At 40.2% G+C, this 21,331-nt stretch overlaps 1 protein-coding gene across 1 annotated transcript in view; it reads left to right on the forward strand.

Annotated features, from left to right (window-relative positions):
• The window catches only part of CACHD1 (cache domain containing 1), a 112,425-nt gene that overhangs the window by 67,323 nt on the left and 23,771 nt on the right, over positions 1-21,331 (forward strand). The window contains 8 exon segments of the mRNA XM_052801818.1: positions 7,799-7,925; positions 10,112-10,256; positions 11,882-12,098; positions 15,612-15,761; positions 16,899-17,132; positions 19,734-19,883; positions 20,438-20,561; positions 21,126-21,243. Of these exon segments, the coding sequence (XP_052657778.1) occupies positions 7,799-7,925; positions 10,112-10,256; positions 11,882-12,098; positions 15,612-15,761; positions 16,899-17,132; positions 19,734-19,883; positions 20,438-20,561; positions 21,126-21,243 (1,265 nt within the window).

Below are 21,331 nucleotides of genomic sequence, written 5' to 3' on the forward strand. Positions count from 1 at the left end.
CTCTGCCCAAAGGAATTCATGGTCTAAGACAATAGTTGGCTTGAGGCAGGCTGGGGATATAAACAGATTGAGAAGCAGTTTTGGTCAGAAGGACAGAGTGCTGTCAGTGCACCAACATCCTTACAGCTGTGAAGATGGCTGTCAGGTTAGAAATGGTTTTTAAAAGTACTTACTTAGTGTCTCCCAAAACTCTTAATTATTAATTATTTCTGCAGTGACCTAGTTCTGTGAAACTGCTTACCTTAGAGGATACATTTAGGACAGAGCACTTTGTCTGCACAGGAGCTGTTTCTCAATGAATCTACATGTGTGTATTCATTACTCTATCCTCTTTCAAAGGTGGTTTTAGTTTAAAGATCAAACAAGAAAAAATTCCTCTAATCTCATATTTTTCTTACTTCTCTTGTAAGTGTCCTCATGTAGAGCTAGTGAGGAATACCTGTTGCATTTTGGATTCAGACTCTACCTCAGCCTGAATTATTTTTCTGCTCTAAAAAGCCTGAGAGTTGTTGGTACATCTGGGTATTTTGATCGTGTTTTTTCTCTCCTGCCTTGCTTTGTTAGTTTAGACATAGAGGCAAGATGGGAGGCCATGGCTTCCCAAAAATCATGTCATTCTGTCTTTCCCACTGGATGCAGTGTGTTGGGGAGGACCCCAAGCGTGTCGGTCTCCTAGGGAAAGGGTTTGACAGCCCTCTGCTCCTCCAGCCCAGAAGCAGGAGCTCCTGTACTCTTCTCTAGTTTGCCCACAGTTTCCAAAACCAGTCTGGCCTGTCCATCAACCAGGTTGTCTTCCCAATTGGGTTGATCATTTCATTCTTAATGTAAAAAAAAAAAAAAAAATTCCCATGAGTATCTCACTTTTCCCGCATGAGTTTTGCAACTTAAATAATCCGGCCTATAAAAAGCTCTCAGCAAACCAAATTTAAACTCTGCTCCGTTCAGCCTCGATCTCAGTTCTTTAAATGTTAGTCTTGGCCTGCTCTGTGCACAGCGTAAGAAAGTGGGATCAGAGTGGTGAAGTTGTAGGTGTTGGAAGGGAATGGAATTTGCACCGCAGACTCCGGGCAAGCCACGGGAGCAGAGCCTGGGAGAGCCCTTGGTGCAGACAACCATCTCAGCTTCTGGTCTGAGCATTGTGTTAAGAAGGGTAAGTGTAGCTCATGAAACTTTCAAAAATAAAGAACTTTTTTCTGCAGTGTTCTATTGGACTTTTGTAATATAAAGAGAAAATAAACATTAATCTTGGGGAAGGGAGGAAGAAGAAGGAAATAGATGTACTTCTCTTTTCTCAACCCTTAAAAAATAATGCTTTTGCCACTTTTTTTCTTGATACGAGGAGACTTTTTTTTTTCTTTTAATGTCTTGAAAAGGTTCTGTTTTATCTTGGGTTGAGTTTTCCATTTGGATTACTTTTAGCCATTACTACAAAATAGATAAGGAGAGAGTCTCTGTTCTTCAGATGGAATCACAGGCTTCGGTTAGTTAGATTAAGAGATCTATCCTCACTAGTATGAATAGTCCTTTATTTATTAGATGACAAAATCTTACCTAGAGCCAGTGCATTATGTTATCAGATTCCTTTGGGTTTTTTTCTTTTTGAATAAACAAGGAACCAGTAAATCTTTCTTCTCATCCTTCAAAGCGCCAAAATGTCTGTTTCAAGTCAGGCAGCTTTAGCAGAGTGCTCTTCCCCAGCAATATGCATAGATGGTACCAAGTTCGTCAATAAATTTTGTCTGTGCCTTATTCGAGGTGTTGATAATTTAAAATGTGGAGTGCCTTGGTCATGTTCCTTATATTGCTATACTTTAAACTGATAGTTTGGGTGAATTAAAATAGTTGGAAGGTATTTGAGCGGAAGAGTTAATACCCCCATTCCAAACGCCTTGAATCAAGGAAGCTGGGCTCATTCCTTAAAACGTGAAAGGGTTTTTTTACTTCTTTCCCCTTCAGAGTCAAAAGAGCTCCCAAGGAGTGAGCTGGGCTCCATCCTGGCTCATGCCATCAGCAGAATTTTAATTGGGTTCAAGCTGCAGAGCCTTTTATTTCTGTTGAAAACGTGTGAGCCAGAATAGAGTTTGACTCAGAAAATCCTGGGTCAGATTTGTACGTCTGGAGAGTTAGAGAATGTCTTTACTTGTAAAATAAACACATTCGCTTTCTGCTGTTGTTTCTGGGGAACACTAAAGTATCTTCATGATGATTATTTTTAATAGAGGTACTTGTCAGAGAAGAACTGCAGTATGTGTGTTGCACAGAAAATTCAACTTTTCTCTTTTTGCGGGGTGAGAACCGTGAGGTCTGCAGCTCAATAAATGCTAAAGAAGAGGACTGTAAGAAACTCTTTTATAATGAGCAATTATGTTCAGTAGTTCCTTTTTTTTTTTTTCACTGACTGTTTGTGCCGTTCTTTGAAGATTAATTAGTTAATGATTTGACTATGCTTTGAAGATGTAAAGTGGTATCTAGAAGTGCTAAGTGTTATCATATCGGATTCCCTTTGAAGTTTTATAAACTATCACATAGGGCTTTCTTTCTAAAAGTCCTTTTTGCCTTGTGAGATATTTATAATTAGAGAGAATGATCATTTCAAATACTCTGGTGTTAATACTTTCCAACTTTTTCTGTCTGCAGCAGAATTTGGGGTCAGATAGTGCTGCATTTTAAGTGGAGGGGACAGAGGTTTCAGAGTGACCTGGCAATGCCAGCTCATGGGCAGCTCCCAGTTGGCCATTTATATCTCCAGTCAGTGTCTGAAATTAAGAGATTCCACTAAGATTTCTGTGTTTATAAGACTTGGACACTTGGCTTCCTCCAAGTAGTGTGATATGAAGGCGGGGTCTTTATTTAGTGGCAATGCTCACTTTAGAAAAGCAAAATCATTACATGTCCCAGTAATATAAAATACTTTGTAATTTGTGTTAGAACAGGGAGATGGGTATCTTCTTATACTTGCAAAATCACTTGAACCTAACCAGAAAGTGAAAAAAAAGTAAATTACCTTTTGAGTTAAAATGGGAACCACAGGTCAAGCATATGGAGCCTAGGAAGTGAGTACCAGTGAGAAGTCCTGCACACATTTCTGCTGCTGCTGCCAAGGGTGCAATTTTGACAGATTTAGCCTTTAGCTATAGGCTAGGCAGGCAACTCGTCTTACAGTATGTTTTTTGTTGGGGTCTTTTGATTGTGTAACCTGTCCAGAGGCTGGCTTTGCTGGAAGGAGGAGGTGGGAATAAAGTACCGGCAAGCAACTGAGGGAGTGGACATTTTGGGGTAAGTGAGGTTAGGCTGAAGAAGAGCTGAGTGTCCTGGCAGGGACCAAGAAACGAAGAAATATCTGCAGGGCATTCTTACAGCTTTAGTGGATGGAAAATAAAAATGCACTTAAAGAGAAAACGCATGTATTTTTCAGCCATGGCTTATGTGCTGGGAGATTGTCTACTGTGGTCATAGGGAAAAAAAAAGGCAAAAAAAAAAAGCAAAGACTTACGATAAAATTGGTAGTCTCTGGGGAAGGCATTATTGAACTAACATACTAGCTGAAGGAAAACATGAGCAGAACTTTGTAAAAAGGAGGAACGGCAGAGAGAGGCACCAAGGCTGTAAGGAGTTTGAGGTTCAGAACCAATTGTTTTATGGGGTAAATGAACATTTTTAAATCCAGATACTCTCATGGGGAAATGAATACAAATCATGGCCTTGTGGGATTGAGAAGTTTATCTTTAATACAGCAATGATTAACCACCCCCACCCCCCCTTTTAAGTATAAACTCCTTTATTTTAATGCTGTTGGTGAAATTAATCTGGACAAGTTATTTCATCCAGGCTTTAACTGAGTGTTCACATGTCTGATTTGAAAATATATTTTTCAAGTTCTGTAACCCATAACGAAAACATAAATAGCAGAAATTCAGCCTCTTTATACAAAACAAAACAATTGCCATACTTCACCCCCAGAACTATGAAATCCTGGTGGCTAGGCATAAAAAGTATTTAAATGTTCGATAGTCTCATGTCCCTCCCTTCCTGCAACGCAGTGCCATCATGTGAACCAGCAGTTCAGCTGTAGTGGTCTCGCTGAAAACCGCGCTGTCCAAAAGGAGCTCTCAGTGCACATGACGGACTCTTATGTAGGTACTCCATGCCTGCACCTAAATAAATAACCAAAAAATTTAAGGGTGATTTGCTAACTTGCTGCATTACGCCCACTGCATGATAGAGCTGTGAGGTTCTTCTCTGGCACCTGGACCTGGACATCAGGGAAACCAGGAATAACCTGCACATCCCAAGCGCTCTGCTGCACGGTGATGGTGTGCCTGGACTTCGGTGACCTTATTTATGTCAAAGTGTAATTGTATTAGCTTTTTCTAAGTTTTTTGTATTGCACTAGAATGGATAATGTTGATTGTCATACACTGCTGACAGTGTTGTTTTAAAAAAAATTTTAAAAAATAATTTTCTTCTTTTTTTCTTTTTTTTTTTACTTTTCTTCAAATGTTTGGATACTTTTAAAGGATTTTTTTCCCAGGTTTCTCTTTGTAGCTTAATAAAGGGTTATCATATACTTTCCTGGATTCCCACAGCTGTGGCCGTGCAATGTGCTCCCATGCAGGAGAGCTTGTGCGGGCTCTGAGCACTGGTGCTACACGTTCGCTGAAGGGTCAGGCTGCCAAACCTTCAAAGAGTTCAGAAATTAATCTGGGTTTTTCCAGACAAGATTTCAGAGAGGAAAAGAGGATGGGTGCTTTGGAGGGGGATGAGGAGAGGAATTTCTGGTAGTCTTAGCTATAAAAGCTAGAAACTCTGTGTGGGTTAGGTTTATTTTGTTTGTAATTAAAAATGATTTTTGCCTTAAGTTTTCCATGGTACCTAAATTTGGCAATATTAAAATTTCAGGGTTTTTTTATGTCCCTGCTACACAGAAACCATTGTCCATGACCAAAGAAACCTGCTCTTTGTACAAATCAGAAATGGCACTGCTAAACTGGTATCATATCAGGTGTAAAAACAAACCAAGGACTTAAGAGAAATTTAGAGGGAACTTGATTGAAACAAAAAGTATTAGCAAAGTTGTTTGACATTTCATTGCAAGATCATGGGTGCTTTCTTTGAAAGCATGAAAATTCATGAGACAACAGATTCCTGCTCCCAAGAGCATTACCAGACTGATTTTACCTGTGCACAGGGGAGAGAGAGGAACGAGCTTTGGCATCTTTGTTGGAGTTGAATTGGTATTTTTTTGGAGGAAGATGAGAAAGTTAGAGGTGTGAGTAGAGTGTAGTTCTTGTTCCCGACCCAGTCATTAACGCACTGGGAAAACCCTCATCAACCATTTCGTGTCTTGTTCTTGTTTCTTCCTCAGTCCATTGAAGCACCAAATTCTTCAAAGCCAGTCATGCAAAGCTGCATCTTTGTACAGAGTCCAGCAGGGTGCAACTAGGACTTCCACTGGGACTTTTAGGCACTGTGGAAATATAAAAAACTGTGGCAAAAAGGAGGGAAAAAACCCCCAAGATAGTGGTTTTTACAGGGTAATTATGCTGAGCTGAATGTGGAGAGAACATTGTGGCCGCAGCCAGTCTGGGAAACTTGAGTAAGTGCTAAACTGTTGAGGATGTTGAACTTAAACTCTACTCTATGTGGATATTTTGTTGTAGAATGTCTGGCTAAGGTTTGAAATGTGCCCTGCAGTGATTTCCAACCCAAATACTGGCATATTTGATAATGAATGAGATCCAGGAGATGAAACTGTCTGGCCTATTTTCAGTGTCAATCCTAAGGGAAATGCCGAAAGTAAATGCTCAGCAAAAGGTGAGGCACTGTAAGTCAGAGCTCCCCTCTGCCGGTTCTGGCTAGTTTTATAATCAAAGAACAGGAAAGGAGAAATGGCAAGGAAATACTTCTTTTTTTCTTTAATGCACTTTAAGCTGATATGATCCATTTTAACTTTTAGGTAAAAACTAAAGAATTCAAACATTCAAGTTTTTATTTTCAGCTTGCTGCAAGCAGAGACGATTATTTGCCCCGAGTGGAATATAATCCTGTTACTGCCGTGGTGATGAGGGGGTTTGTGCCTCCCACGCTAATGACTTTCCGTTCCCTCTCTCCTGGGAGTGTTTTTCCTCTTGCTTTAAGGGACTCGGCAAGCCTACGGCTGCCTAATGTCACTGGCATGGCAAAGCTGGTGATTGCATGGGATGAGCGCCGATCCTTTCATCTCTCCAAGCTTGCAGGGAGAGCAGTCGAGGTGCATGCTCCGGGTGGCAGCTGGGACGTTTTCGTTGTGCTACGAGGCAGAAATCCCAATGCTGCCTCTGCTTCGGGTGATTCAAACACGATTGTCCCCGCCTGGGCTCGTGAGTGCTTGGGATTTCCACAGTATCTGTACGCTCTGTTGGTTTAGCTTGGTGTATTAAATATCTTTGTAAGTTATTAGTGCAGATGGTCTCGGCCCTGGGGTAGCTGCTTTATTTGGTTGTTGGGTTTGGTGGTGTTTTGTGTTTTTACTGATGTAGTCAGTTTTGTTAGTATCCCTAAGCTGTAGCTTTTGAATTGCTTTTATTGTTAGTGTTAAGTAGTGCTTCCTTAGAGATTATTTTAATAAGCAAGCAAGCACATTTTAAAAAGAATGAATGTGGCCTATAAACTACAGGAGGGTTTGAGATCTGCACCCTACGGTTATATTCTGAGCTCAGTTCCTGCTTGACTACACAACTTGGGAAGGTGTCATTTACCTTCTTTGTTCTTTACTTTTTGTCTATGCAATGAGTAACTAATAATCACCTGCTACAGAGGAGTTTGAGAGACTTGGAGGAAAGTCATGATATAGCTGCTAAGAACTGTTATTATCATTCTTTCTGAGTTTTATGATCTTGAAAACGGGAACGGGGTGGAGATGCTCACAGTGAGGATGGGTGGAACCAGCATGGAGCCACCACCCACCAGCTGGCACTTGGAGAGTGTGGCCACTGCATAACCCTTTGAGGGAAGATGCTGTGTTTTCCCTGAAAAGTGGCTATTTCTCCTAACAAGCAATACCTGAGGGGCCCACAGCCTTGTTAATTATGGCACAGGGATAATGAGACACTTGGAGAACTCTTGAGTCCCAAGAGTGGGATCTGTACCTATCTACCCTTACACAAGTAGGAGAGCACGATGAACAAAGAGGAAAGACTCTTCCTGTTTTTTGAACCTTTTCAACTATTCCTGTATGGTGAGTTTTTCCTTGACCCACATTTGCATGTAAAACTATTTTTGCTAAATGTTCATGTAGACATTTTTAAACGCGTCAGAATAGGTAAGGTTAACAGATTGGGTTACAGAGCTGTAAGCAGCAAACCTATCTAATATTTTGGAGTTATTTCAGTATAAAGAACACTTTTTTTTTTTAACATTAGGGTATTTTTCTTTATGAAAACTATATGGACAATGTATTTATCATTACATGTAAATGTATGTACTTATGTATACATATTATATATAATTGCCTTAATGTCTTCCTTCCTTGCTCCTGCTTTGGCTTCTTGGGACCCAGTTATACTTCAGAGATTCAGGAATTGTCATCACATATTAAAATCTCAAATCCAGTGTTAAGTTTCCAAAAGACTTTAACTATTTGCAAGTCAGATGTGAGGCTCTATCAATCCTTAAATAGAGCTACTTGTATTTCATGTTGGGACCCTGGTTATTCTTCTCCAAGCACATAGGAGAGAGAGGCCTTGAATAAACACACCTCCACATTTGACGTCCCTTTGTAACTCTATTTCATTTTTCATTTTTCCTCTCCAACCTTCAGTTCTTGCTGATAATCTGAAGTCTAACCCAGGAATTAAATGGCAGTATTTCAGCTCAGAAGAAGGCATTTTCACCGTTTTCCCAGCCCACAAGTTCCGGTGCAAAGGCAGCTATGAACACCGCAGCAGGTATGATTTGTCTCCTTACGATTTAATGGGCAAGGCACTAAAATTGAATTCCTCAAGCACTAATTTCATTTCAGCATTACGCTTTGCCAAGATGACACATTCATGAGTAACTTTTAATGGAGTCCCTTGGGTTTTCTTAGGTTTGTTTTTTAAAGCACCAGTTTTCACTTTTAAGAAACTTTGAAGTAAAATAAAATGACATACAGGTTGCTCACCTCTCCCAAATCAACTAAGCTGTAAAAAGCAGTAACTTGTAAGTTGCAGGTCAGCCCATAGGCAAAATTTGACTTATATTTGACTCATACTTGACCCCTCTTAATAAAGTAGTGAACAGGTATTCTACTGATTTGGCAGGTGCATCACTTTGGAGAGGGGTGCGGAAGGATGAGAGACTTGAAGGGGCATAGGGAGGAGCATTTTTCCAGTCTCCACCCAAGGTTCAGGTGGTACATCGTGGATAGTAGGGAAGCAGCAATAGTGCTGCTTTCTTTTTCTACTAAAAAAACTGTAGAAAAAATGCTTAAATGGTGACAGGGTTTTCCTGCAGAGGGGAATATTTCTATTCTGTAGGCATGAAGCAAAGCATTTGTGGTGCAGTTATTTTTTCCCTAGCTTTTGCTGTCAGTGCTGTGGGACTGATAAAGACTCAAGGGTGGAATCTTCTCAGAAAGTACAGTGGCTTTAGTATCTCTGGTCACACGTTGGCTAATTGTACCGGTTAATCAATCCATGCGGAGGAAGTATCAGCACATCCAGGTATGTTTCCATGTAGCTGAGTGCACAGAGACTAAGCAGCGTTTTGGTTACCTGTCAGTGTAAGCAATCAAATGTTTACAGATGTTATCTTCTATGTGTCATCAAAGCATGAAGCGTCTGGGCTTGATTAAGTTTTCTGTGGTCTTGGAAAGGTGTGGTTTGAAGACGTGAGAGCTGGGGGTACCCTAGTCTTGGTCAGAATTGTGACACTAAAACCATTGGTGATTTCATCCAAATCACTTAGTCTGGGTCGCACATTCTTCATGGTTAAATAAGGGATACCTTTTTGCTAATATTTACTTCAGAGGGTAGTTTGGATGGATTAATTAGTTAATACTTAAGTGCTTTGAAGATCAAAGGCCCTATTTAAGTTCTAGGTATTAATACCAGTATAGAGCTGCAGGCTGTTTTACAATTAAGAACTGATTTGTGCCAGTTGTTTATTGCAGTGCCTAGTCTAAAGTCTTCTGCATTTCCTTTACTCTTAATAAGATTTTTGTGGCTGTCTTTGATATAATAAATTTTAGATCCCAAAACTCACACTTGACTCTAACTAGTTTTGGGTCTGGACTAAAGAGGAAAGAGAGTTGTCTTTTTTTTTTATCCCTCCTCCTTGCTGAAGATCTTCCTAATTTGTTCCACGTTGCGACCTTGGCATGACAGCTTGTGAAATCTTTCACATATCTCTCACAATATTGAACTGGATCTGAGCACCGCTTCACTGAAAATATGTTTTTTGATGTTAGCACAAACAGACACATGGCAGCACCAAGACCCTTCACCAGAGTTAACTCAGATTGGCCGTAGGGTTTAAAACTGCGCACGCCCAAGGGGTCGTAGAGCACGACCCGTGTGAAATGCATTCCAGGCAACAAGAGAAGACCCTTTCTTGGCCAGAAGCCTTCCATTATTACAATAAACCAAACACCCTATGCTAATGCAACTCTGCACAGTTGCACAGGTTTTTACTTGTCATGTAACCAGCAGATACCCACTATTGCACTTACTTCTATATGTGAGTAAGGTTCCCGGCACCCAGCATTTATCATGAGGCATTTTGTGCTTGTCAACACTTAATCCAAACCCTGATGTGAGCTGCTGCAAACAGTAATCCCAAACACTGCTGCTGCATCAGCAAAATTGTTTATTCCTACCTGAAAGTGGTTGCTGTGACAGAGAGAAGGATCCGACACCTGATTTGGGTTAAAAAATCAGAAAGAGAGTGGAAGCGAGGGCCTTTTCTGTATGTTCAGGTTCTCAGCTGTTCTTTCCTAGTAGAAGTTTTCATAAAGGCAAAAATTCCTGTTATAATTCATTGTTTCTTCATGCGGTGTTTTTGTTTTTAATTCTTGACTATTTTCACTTGTAAATGTTTTAGTGGAAATTACAAGATGACTCATGACAGTGGTTTGGGTTTTGTTCTTCTTCAGGCCCGTCTATGTTTCTACTGTTCGACCTCAGTCCAAGCATATCGTTGTCATTGTGGACCATGGGGCTTCGGTCACAGAGACACAGCTTCAGATTGCCAAAGATGCTGCTCAGGTTATTCTGAGCTCTATAGATGAACATGATAAGGTAAGCTTTCTACAAGCAATGAGGATATTTTCATTGGTTTCAACCATGCTCAGTGTTTTCAGTTTTCATCCAGAGTGGTGTTTTTAACTTGTGGTCCATGGATTCATGGGGATCTGTGGTCTACCTCTAATGGGTGATGAAGACTCGAACTCACTTTTGGAAGCCTGTATTACTGCAGGGGAAACATTTGGGGATCCACAGGCTGAAAAAAAGTGAAAACCACTGATGTAAAGCAAAGTCTTGTTTCTGAGTAATCTTTGAAGGCTTCTTCATCTTGGCAGGAACTTCAGGTGATGGTCAGCAGTGTGATACACTGTGCAATTAGGAGAAACGTGCTCTGAGTCTGATGACTTCTGAAGTACTAGATTGCTTTGAGCAACTCATTTTACCTCTGAGGCTGTCTTTTGCTTGTGAAAATGGAAATTATTTATTCTGCAGCTTTGCTGGAGTGAGCTGAAATATAATTAGTTTGAAAGATTCCCAGACAACCATGATACCAGCAAGGAAAGGGTAAAGTGAAGGGCCAAGAAATCTGGGTTTTATTTCTTGCTCTGACACAGATACTCTACTTGACAATGAGAAAGTCACTTAACCTGTAACTTTTTTCAGTATGGATTACAACCAGGGGCCCATAAGGTGATTCTGTAGGACCACAAGCAGTCCCCAGTTTGGTCTTTACTTTTAGTAATTCTCTGCTTGTGGGACCTTGATCATTCTTTCTGCTTGGGTTTTGGTTTTTTTAGTAGGAAGGGAATTTCGGTCAAATCAAGTTGAAGAACAACTGATTATAATCTTTGCCTTAAGTCTTCTCGTTAATAGTATGAGAAAAACACTTATAACTTCTGTGCTTTTAGAGAGTTTTGGGAAAATAATGCTTATAGTTTAGCAGAATTAACAGTACTTAAATTTAAGTGTCAAAAGTGTCTTAATGTAGACCTATAATGAAGAAAATACATTTAAGACGCATATTACTTGGTCAGTAACTCAGTGGTTATGAAACCTGTTATATGGGTATATAATTACTGCTTAATCCTGTGACTGTCTTGCATCACTTGTAATTTATAATAAAGTATGCCACTCATTTAATAAGACCGGTATGTTATGTGTATATTAATGCAAGTGTTACCACGACATGCCTTAGCTTATTTACAGGATAAAAATTTATGGTAGATTTGACTTGGTTTGACTGAAACATTAAAACAACACAATGCTTTGCCTATGAAAAGTTCTTAGAGTTGGGGTTTTTTTTTTTTTCATTTTCTGTATACACTTTACTTTTCTATAGGCACTCAAGGCTTTCCTGAAAATGCTCTCTGCTGATTTTGTTTTCAGTTATCTCTAGTTCACTTAGGCTTCTGCCCAGAACAGTGTATTAACTATTATGTATGAGCAGAGTGAAGCTGACTTCATCTGAGAAACAAAGGCTGAAGTCTCTTTTTCTTGAAATCACTATAAGTCTAATCCTTTTCAAATTTGATGGATTTATGCCTCAAGCATTTATTTTTTAACAATTGAATTTTAAATCCACGGAATCTCTTCAGTTGGCTTATCATTGTGTTTTCTATATCGGTGTGTAAAGAATTATAAATGGTAAGGTAATCCAATATAGTTTCTTCTCTTTCAAGATCTCTGTGTTAACCGTGGCAGACACAGTAAGAACCTGCTCGCTGGATCAGTGCTATAAGACGTTTCTGTCTCCTGCCACTAGTGAGACAAAAAGGAAGATGTCCACCTTCGTTAGCAGTATAAAGTCATCTGACAGCCCTACACAGCATGCAGTGGGATTTCAAAAGGCTTTCCAGTTGATACGAAATACAAACAATGGCACAAAACTCCAAGGAAGTAAGTCCCTTGTTGTGCAATCCTCATTATTTCTGAGGCTTGCAAATGTTTCCGTATTCAAGATTCTCACTTTGACAGAGGCCAAAGGAGTGTAGTGTCTGGACTATATTTTTTTTAAAAAAAGCATGTTTTTATTAAGTAGCATTTACTTGATCTGGAATCTGCATGAGTGACTGTTGAATATGGCCATTCCCTTTTAATTTATTTCACTTGCTGACTTTCTTTTGAAGTATAATATGAAATTGCAGGATTGAATTGCCTGGTAGCTGAATTATTTCCCAAATATGTGTGTGTGGGGGGGTCCTTTTAATGAAAATTGCTGTTGCTGCAGGTTCATTGACTTATTGCTAAAACATAGCTATATGGGTAGTGTGCCTAACTGGAATCCTACGGAAGTGGCACTTGCTTCTCAGCGAAAAGGAGTTTTTGAGAATACCAATTGTGGGTGATATTTTATGGAATGAGGGGTTGGCCTGGCTAAATTTTCCTTCATCTAAGAATATCCTCCTGAGTTTTGTTGTATGCATTATGGCCTTTCTCCTTCCCATTCCAAAGATTGGTGTTTTTTTGTAATGAGGATGTGGTGAACGATGTGGAAAAGATGGATGTGAAATTGAGTGGCACATTTGCTTGCCAGGAAGCCGTGGAAAACAAATTCTTGAAGCTGTACTCTGAGTAGAGTTGGAGTAGAGAACGTTGCCAATGTTGTGGCAGGGTGGAGAAAGCAGACCGATCTCTATCCGTTTAGTCAATTTATGTAATGCAAATCCTATAGCTTGGTCCTGTGCCTGCTCCAATGAGTGCAAATTCTTCATCACCCTGAAGGGCACCAGCTCAGAACAGAAGAAGGTGAAAAAGAAAAGACCAGGAGTGAAAGCGCTTTGCAAGGACTAAGGAAGTGTGCTGCTCCTTCACATGACTCCTTTGGTTTATAAGATAGTGCTTTTGCTGTTAAAGGTTCAGCCAACTTCTGAACTTCAGGCCATAGATACAGTGAAACATGTATCTGACTGTACGCTGCTTAGCTGGAAGATGGGGTGGTCAAAGGCAGGTTTTTACCATCCTCTGGCAAAATTATGAAAGGGGTGCAACTTTCTAGAAAATAAAAAATAAAAAATCCAGTGCTGCTGAATCTGGCTGGGATAAGATGCATTAGTCATCAGTAGTTATGCCAAGAACATCAGCTGTAGAGTCTTGCAGCATCCTCCTACATATCTTTTATGTTTGGCACTGTTTGTATATTAGGATTAGAAGGTTTTGGCATGTTCTTCATAAATGTGAAAACACGTACTTTTACTAGGTTTCATACCAAACAATTATTTTGGGGCACAAGTACAGAGAGTTAAAAGAAAAGGCAAATGCTTTGGATATAGGTTTTCTCTAAGCATGAAAGATTTTGAAGACCTAATGTGTATATAGCAAATTTCAGAATTCATGGGGTGAGACACAATAGGTTTGAGAAGAGGATGTTTATAAAACATGTCTCATTTTCTTGTAAATAATCTTTTCATCTTTTTAAAAAAGAAAAATAAACCTAGAAAAAAAAAATCATTCATTTCACTGTTAATTTTCTGACATCCTGTTCCCGGAGAACAATGTGTGGGTGTGTCAGGGAAGCTATTGAGATACAGCCTCGCTCCCGAATTTGCACTGGAAAAGTTAGAAGGGAGCTACTGGTATGAGATGGAAGAATTGTGCCGTTGAACATGTCTGAATTTCCTGCTTTATGCTGGTTCCTATTGCAGTCCTGTTCAGCAGACCCTCATCCCAAAGTGTAAGAAAACGCTCTGCCACTGAGTACCAACATTTCTTGAAAACTCTAGGTAAATAGGTAGGGGGTGTGTGTCTGTGTATATACATATATAAAATTGCAGTGTAGCTATATATATTATACACATGCACACACTATAGATAGATAGATAAATGCAGTAATGGTACACTGAATATAAGGGTCTTTTCAAGCTATCAGAAGTGTAGTTTATCAAATAGTATAGGATGATCAGCTATTGAATGATAAGATGCACTGTTTAGCACTGGTCCTTAATGCAGACTTAGGACTGTCTTACGTTACTCCTGCTAGCAAAGCTTTTAGACTGCAGCATCATATCTGGCTGCGGTATATAATAGCTATGCTATAGCCTAGGAAACACATTAATAATTTTCCTTAAACTACAGCCAAAGGTGTATTAATACCTGACTATGCTTTTTTTCTTAGTTTTAGCTTCTAAGAAAAAAAAAGGCAGAAATTCCCCCCAAATTAACAGCTGCTCTTACTTGTTTGTATCAAAAGCCAATTCTGGCTGAAATTCTTTTCAGGTCATGATGACAAAAAGTAGAAGTCAAAGCATTCATACCTATTTAAAAAAAAAAACCACAGCAAACCCACAAAAAACACTAGATGAGACAACAAAGTTGGTTTATAACCAACTAACCTCATGTTCTTCAGATAATATACTGGTGTATAATCCCTACAAGTGTCTTAATTATATGCATAAACCACTTTTAATACTGAGATATAATATGATGAAACAGGTTGGTGTGTAAGCAGTGATGTGAATTTATGTGTTCAAAGGCATTGAGGCAGGCCTTTCGCCAAGAACATACTCAGCTGGAAAAACGTGTTCCAACTTCATGCGAAATGAGCCGATGATGAATGGCGGTGTGCCGTGTCACATTTCTCAAGCCTTACGCTCTAACCCACACCGTAGGAAAGCGTCAGGCGCCTTTCATCCTGTGACGTCCTCCAGCTATCGCGCTGCAAGTCAGGGACTAAATTGCAGCGGTGCTAACGCAGGCACGGAGGAGGAGGAGTGGGTGAAAAGGTCTTGTAACAGGGATTTTGTCTTTCACGTACGGCCGTTGCGGTGCCCGCTGCCATGCTACAGCAGGGGTTGATGGCACGGCCAAACCTTACTGGAAGGGAGGATGAGGAGGGCCCTGTGATCGGCATCAACAGCGATGCCGAGACCCCTGCACAGCTCTTGCAGCAGCAACGGCTGGGAAAGCAGCGTGCACTTTTCATGTAGGAAATACAATCGGATGCTCCCCTAGGACACAGCCCGGCTCCGCTGTATAGAGTTGCAGGAGGGGAAAAAACCAGCAGGTCAGGAGACGAAACTTGGAGGTTTTTCACTTTCGTTAAGCCCTCTCCACGGAGTTAGAGCGGCTTCTGCAGCACGCTGCATACTGGTCTTGCGCGGTCCTGCCTGGTTGCAGCCGGGCCAGAAGGTGCCTGTGAGGTCTGCTCAGGAGAAACAAGCCACGGTGCTTCTGGGTGGCTGGTAGGCACCGAATCAAACACATGTTTGTTAAATGCTATGAATGGAAGTTTAATAACAAATAATATAATTCATAAGTCTGCAGTGTGTTTGTCCACTGTAGATTCCTGTGAATCTCACAAATGAAGCTGTTGGCAATATATGGTCGTAAGCAGATGTAAGGGCTCTTACCGCATGGCTTTCCTGAGTTAAAAATCTAATGCGCTTTCTGATATATATATGTAATTCTTTTTAGATACCGATATGGTCATAATTTACCTCTCGGCTGGGATTACATCAAAAGATTCCTCGGAAGATGATAAAAAAGCTACTCTACGTGTCATCAACGAAGAAAATAGTTTCCTCAATAACTCAGTAATGATTCTTACTTACGCGCTTATGAATGGTAAGAAATGTTTTTGTATTTCCAGTGGATGAAAATTCCCTTTCATTGTACAGCTAGTTTATTAAGCTCATCCAAATGTAATTCCACGCCTTGTTGGGAGCAGTTTGTTAATGGATTTTGGCCCATGTAACCCAGAGGCTGCATCCAGATGTTAATTCTTTTGTATATAAAACTGTGTGCCACTATATGCTTATATATCACAATGCAGCTGCTCAGGATACAAAGTGTTGTTGCCTGAATTGTCTAGTGGCAACCAGACTGAATTAAATTTGTTAACTATTGCAACTGTAAACCTTCCTGACGCTGCCCCTGTTTCCTGGTGCAGCAAAATGAGTATACATGTATACATGAGTATACATGACTTCTGTTTCAGTCATTAGCTAAGGAGCATGAATGTAACATCAAACGTAATCTGAAATGCTTTGAGAATTTAGGACCCAGCTTAAGAGTGAAGTTAAATATGAAGATCACGCACACAGTAGTTTGGCATCCTGTGCTTTTTCCAACAAAGCATTTTCAGTAAGAAGGCTGTATGTCGTATTACTAAATATTGCACACGGGCTCTAGCCAAGGAAACTAATGCTTAAGCTAATGTATCGTTTGACTGTAAATTTAAATACTCATTTGAGACCTAATATGTACAAAAGTCTTTGATTTGTCTGCAGGAATTGAGCCTGGGACTTGTGTAAAATGTGAAACTTTTAATGTTTAAGCTAAAGAACAAAGCCTGTTATCTCCAAGGGTGTATAATATGCTCCTGGCCCTTTATGTGGACTAGCCACCAGTGGAGAACAAAGAGCTGTCCTGTGGATTTATGGGTCACATAAGTCTTTGTTAAAAGATCTTTGTTTAAAGTGGTGATGTGAACAGCATGTTAAATTTTTGCACCGTGTAACAGTAAGTGAGAGGCAATCTTACTAAATTTTTGTACTAGCTAACTACTTTTCCAAAAACCATACTAGTCTTTCAGCACTTTACCTTATTGCTTAAATAAGCCTATAGTATATTCACTCCTACAGTATAGCGTGTGTATCGTTTTGCTTTTATTTACAGTACTTTGGAGTAAGATACCGAAGTCTTGATGGAAATTAAGCTTCTTTTATCTCCTTCTTTCTATGTCTTGCATCTGTGTTTCAGAGGGGGTGACAGGTTTGAAGGAACTAGCCTTTCTGCGAGACCTGGCAGAGCAGAACTCGGTAAAGTACGGGGTGCCGGACCGAACAGCCCTACCTGTGATCAAGGGAAGCATGATGGTCCTAAACCAGCTGAGTAACCTGGAAACTACAGTTGGCCGATTCTATACAAACCTCCCCAACCGAATGATCGATGAAGCAGTCTTCAGTCTGCCTTTCTCAGATGAAATGGGAGACGGTAAGTGCTTACATTGAATTTAGGTATAAAAAGGTAAGAGATTAGGTTCCCTTTGCTTAAGTATTCTCAAATATAGTCTTATAAGATGATGTTTTTAGGTGTGTTCCCAAGGCAAATATAAAATTAGCCTTTCATGCCAGCAGGTTTTTTATCTGCAGAAGGTCTAGTTATGAAAAAAGTGGTAATAAGACATGGAGTAGATAGATTTAGGTAGGATTCTTGGGGGTGAAATTTGTTCTTACGTATGTGTACATGTATAGCATCCATAATTTAATTTGTGGAGAGAAGGTCTTTGTACTTGAGGGAAGCAATCTTGTCACGTTGAAAGGACAGCCATCGCCATGCTGCACCATTGCAGGGTTCATTATATCAGTACTTCTGTATGTCTTGAGGCCTTACAGGTAGACTCAGGGGACTGCATAAGTCCCCACAGTGGAAGAGAGAAAAAGTTAACTATCGTTTGAGCCTCCCTTTCTTGTGGAGCCATGGACATGACTTTTGAGTCATCCTTCCTGCTGGAGTTTCCTTTTTTCTGTCTTTGCACCCCAAGCAGTGGCTCTTCACAACTAGTTTAGCATCCGTTCCATGCTGCCGGGCTGTGAAGAAGGGGATGCTGGACACTGGCAGTCAGACCTCGGTGAGAGGGGGAAGTCAACCAGCTTAGCAAATGGCACAAAGAGAGATTATTAATTATTGTCTAAAATTTGCTATCCTTAGTTCTTCCTTTAGCTTCAGCACACTTGGTCTGCCCCCAGCGCTGGGCAGAAGAGGAAGCCTTGAGCTGGCTGGTGATTGCCTGGCCAGTCTGGAGCGAGTGATAAACTGAATTTAGTAGAAGCCTAGTGACAGTTTTTCTGCAGACTGTGAATGCATCCTGAAGAATATCTTAACGCAGCAGACGTCTGCAGTCTGGTTCTCCCATCAGTTCCTAATTTATGCTGATGTGGTGGGAAGGTGCGTGGATCTTCCCTTTTACCTTAAAATTAGATGCCATGTTAACAAAAACTGTGTGTTCAACTTGATCTGATTTGCCACTACATCCAGTAATGGAGAGACTGAAGGTGTAGATATTGGTAGAGACTTCTGGGAGCGCACCAGCATGCGTGTGAGATGACACACGTAAGAAATGCAGAAGTCGGAGAGTTCCATTTGTGCTCAGGGTAAGCATGCACTGCAGGGTGATCCTTTTTTGGGGTTCTTGCCGGGGGCAGGTTCAGGAGGTAGGGAGCGGGCTTGGGCTGCTCCCACAGTGCTGGCAAAGCTCTCCCGGCTGGACACACACCCAGCCGTGGGTCCCGCTGCCTGAGCTAATACTTGCTTAAGCGTCATCAGTTGTGAGCTGCAGTGCTGCTGCTCCTTTTCCCTTTGGGATCTGGTGCCCTTCCTAAAGCTCAGTGTACACGCTTGGAATGTCAGAGTTGTAGGGTTTACTGCTGCTGGTTCTTGGGCAGCTCACCTGACGTTTCTCTAGCACTGCTCCGGTGCTCTGTAAAGGGATGTCACCATCACAGTGATGTTAGGAAATACATTGGTGATTTTATATTGCTTTGACAATTGAGCAAATTCTCTATTTCTTCATTCAGGACTTCGCATATTCTTAGTCTTAACTGGTACATAGGAGTAGTTGAGGGTTATGCTGAATAGTTTTCAAGGGCTGCTGAGTTTAGGTAGCACATTTGCCTTGTGTGTTGAGTCCCAAAACAAATTTAAGACTATGCCTGACCAAATCTCCTCTGAGTCAGAATGCTTGCTAGCTTCTGCATTTCCTAACCTTGGTAATTAAGCTGTATTATTGCTCTCTCACAAAGCTATATCCAAGCATAATGGAAAATTTGAGCAACAGAAGGATTAGAAATGGTGCAATAGAGAAGGTTAGTCTTACATAAATTTCCAGGTGTACTTAAAAGCTTATACATGCAAATGAGTTTTATATTGGTTTGAAGGAAAAGAGTTGCTGAGTTTCCAAATAGCAATGGTGTAGAAAGTAAGAGAAATAAGGTATTAGTGAGAGTTCTTACCTCAGGCACAAGATGCATCCCAAACCATTGTGTAATTAGGGGTATGATTCCCAGTACAAGTGGCCATATTGGGATTTAGTTAAGCAGAGTTTTCATATTCTGAATATGCAATTAGACGAGCAATAATTCATCCCTGTTGTTGCTTTACAAGTACAAATTCTCTTCCTCCTTCCTCCCCCTATTTTTTAAATTGCCTTAAATGATGTCAAAGGAACAAAATACTACCTTGGCTTCTCATGCAAATGCATTTCTTATCTGTAAGGCATCTACTTGCAGACTGACAAAACTCCCAAAACATTAATTGTGGTGTGTATTTTAATAAATTGATTAAATGTACCTTAGGTTACTAGCAGAAACATAGAAATTAACTAATTAGGGAGAGTGGCTAACAGCCAGACATGCCAGATAACCTGCTCAGCTTCCCTGTAGGTGTGCCAATTTTTGTCCTTATCCCAGCAAGGAATACTATAAAAAATTTAACTGTATAACATTTTGAAATTATAAAGCACATGCTCTGTTTCCGCTAAAAATAATTAACTAGATATTATTGCTGATGGTTTGATGTTACTTCTCTCATTCTAAGGCCTGATAATGACTGTAAGCAAACCGTGTTACTTTGGAAACCTGCTGCTAGGGATTGTTGGAGTAGATGTTAATCTCGCATATATCTTGGAAGACGTCACCTATTATCAAGACTCCTTGGGTTCCTACACTTTCCTCATTGATAATAAAGGTAACTTTTTGGCTCAAATAATCTCTTCTAGTCCCACTGAGATCATTAACCATCAAAAGGAAACTCTTAATCCTCATGTCTCTAAATAGTCTGTAAGTAATGAATGATAATACTTATTAAAAGATTAATTGCATGTTGTTTGGTTAGTTTTGCCTGAGAGTTGCTGGAGACCGTAGGTGGATTCATGACTTGAAATGTCTGTACTGGAGTTTTGATGTGGAAATGCTTACTTGCTGCTGAGATTTTTCTACATGTTTAACACCCGAGGTTTTCTATGTGGAGGGCAAAAGGCAAAACTGGTGGTGTTATATGCGTGTTCAGCTCTTTTCCTCTGATCCCAGCCTCTCTTTATTGCTTGGTTCTTTGAGCTGTCTTTCATTTGCAACTTACCAACTTCTTAGTTTGCAGCTTCTTTGATGATAATATTGCTTGTTCACTTTTATTAAGCCTTTGTAAAAATTGCATGTAGTTACTACATTCTTTTTTTCTGTAAATATTCATCCTGGACTCAGTTGTTATAACTCAGTGTCTGGTTTTGTATCTTTATTTTTTAGGATACACTCTTATGCACCCATCCCTTACCAGGCCCTACTTGCTGTCTGAACCACCACTCCACACAGATATTATCCATTATGAGAACATTCCTAGATTTGAGCTGGTGCGTCAGAACATCCTTAGGTAAGGAATCAGGATGCATGTCCAAACACTAGTAGTCCTTAGGGCACTAGAAGTATTTCTAAAGGAGTTTTAAGACAATATAAGGTGAAGTTCCTTTTCCTACAGTATCTGGATACTCGGATGGATTTCTTTTTTTTTTTTTTTCTTTTTTTTTTTTTTGCTTCCACCACCCCCCCCACACACACACACAAATGCAGAACAGTTCTGGTTTGTTTTTTCCTCCAGCTTTCTTCATTTTATCATTTGGTGTGCTAAGCAGTGGGTTTTCACAGCTGATCTGGGGGATACTCTTTCTAATGTCTCTCTTCCATGTCAGGAAGGTTTTCCACTATTTGGTCTGGGTTTTTCTTTAGCCTTTGTCCTACCTGAGTATGTGTTTTAACTCAAAATGTGGTGGTACACAAGCGCATTTTCAGCATACATCCACTTTTTCTTCACCTAAGATGGATAACAGTTAATCTTTTCATATTGTATGATATATTTATAAATGTACAGTAAATGGGTTTTGCTTAAGAGCTTTCTCAGTGTTTAATAAAATTCTGTATGTTGTATCTGCCAATATAGCATTCCCCTGGGCAGCCAGATCATTACAGTTCCTGTGAACTCCTCACTGTCTTGGCATGTAAACAAACTGAGAGAAGTTGGAAAAGAAGCTTACAATGTCAGCTACGCCTGGAAGATGGTAAGAACTTAGTGACACTGTTGCAGGGTGGCATAGAGTAAGTTCATATATTGAAGAGTACATAAATGTATTGAATATAGTGAAGCAT

Source organism: Harpia harpyja, chromosome 11 (assembly GCF_026419915.1).
Source record: "Harpia harpyja isolate bHarHar1 chromosome 11, bHarHar1 primary haplotype, whole genome shotgun sequence".
Taxonomy (NCBI): Eukaryota; Metazoa; Chordata; class Aves; order Accipitriformes; family Accipitridae; genus Harpia; species Harpia harpyja.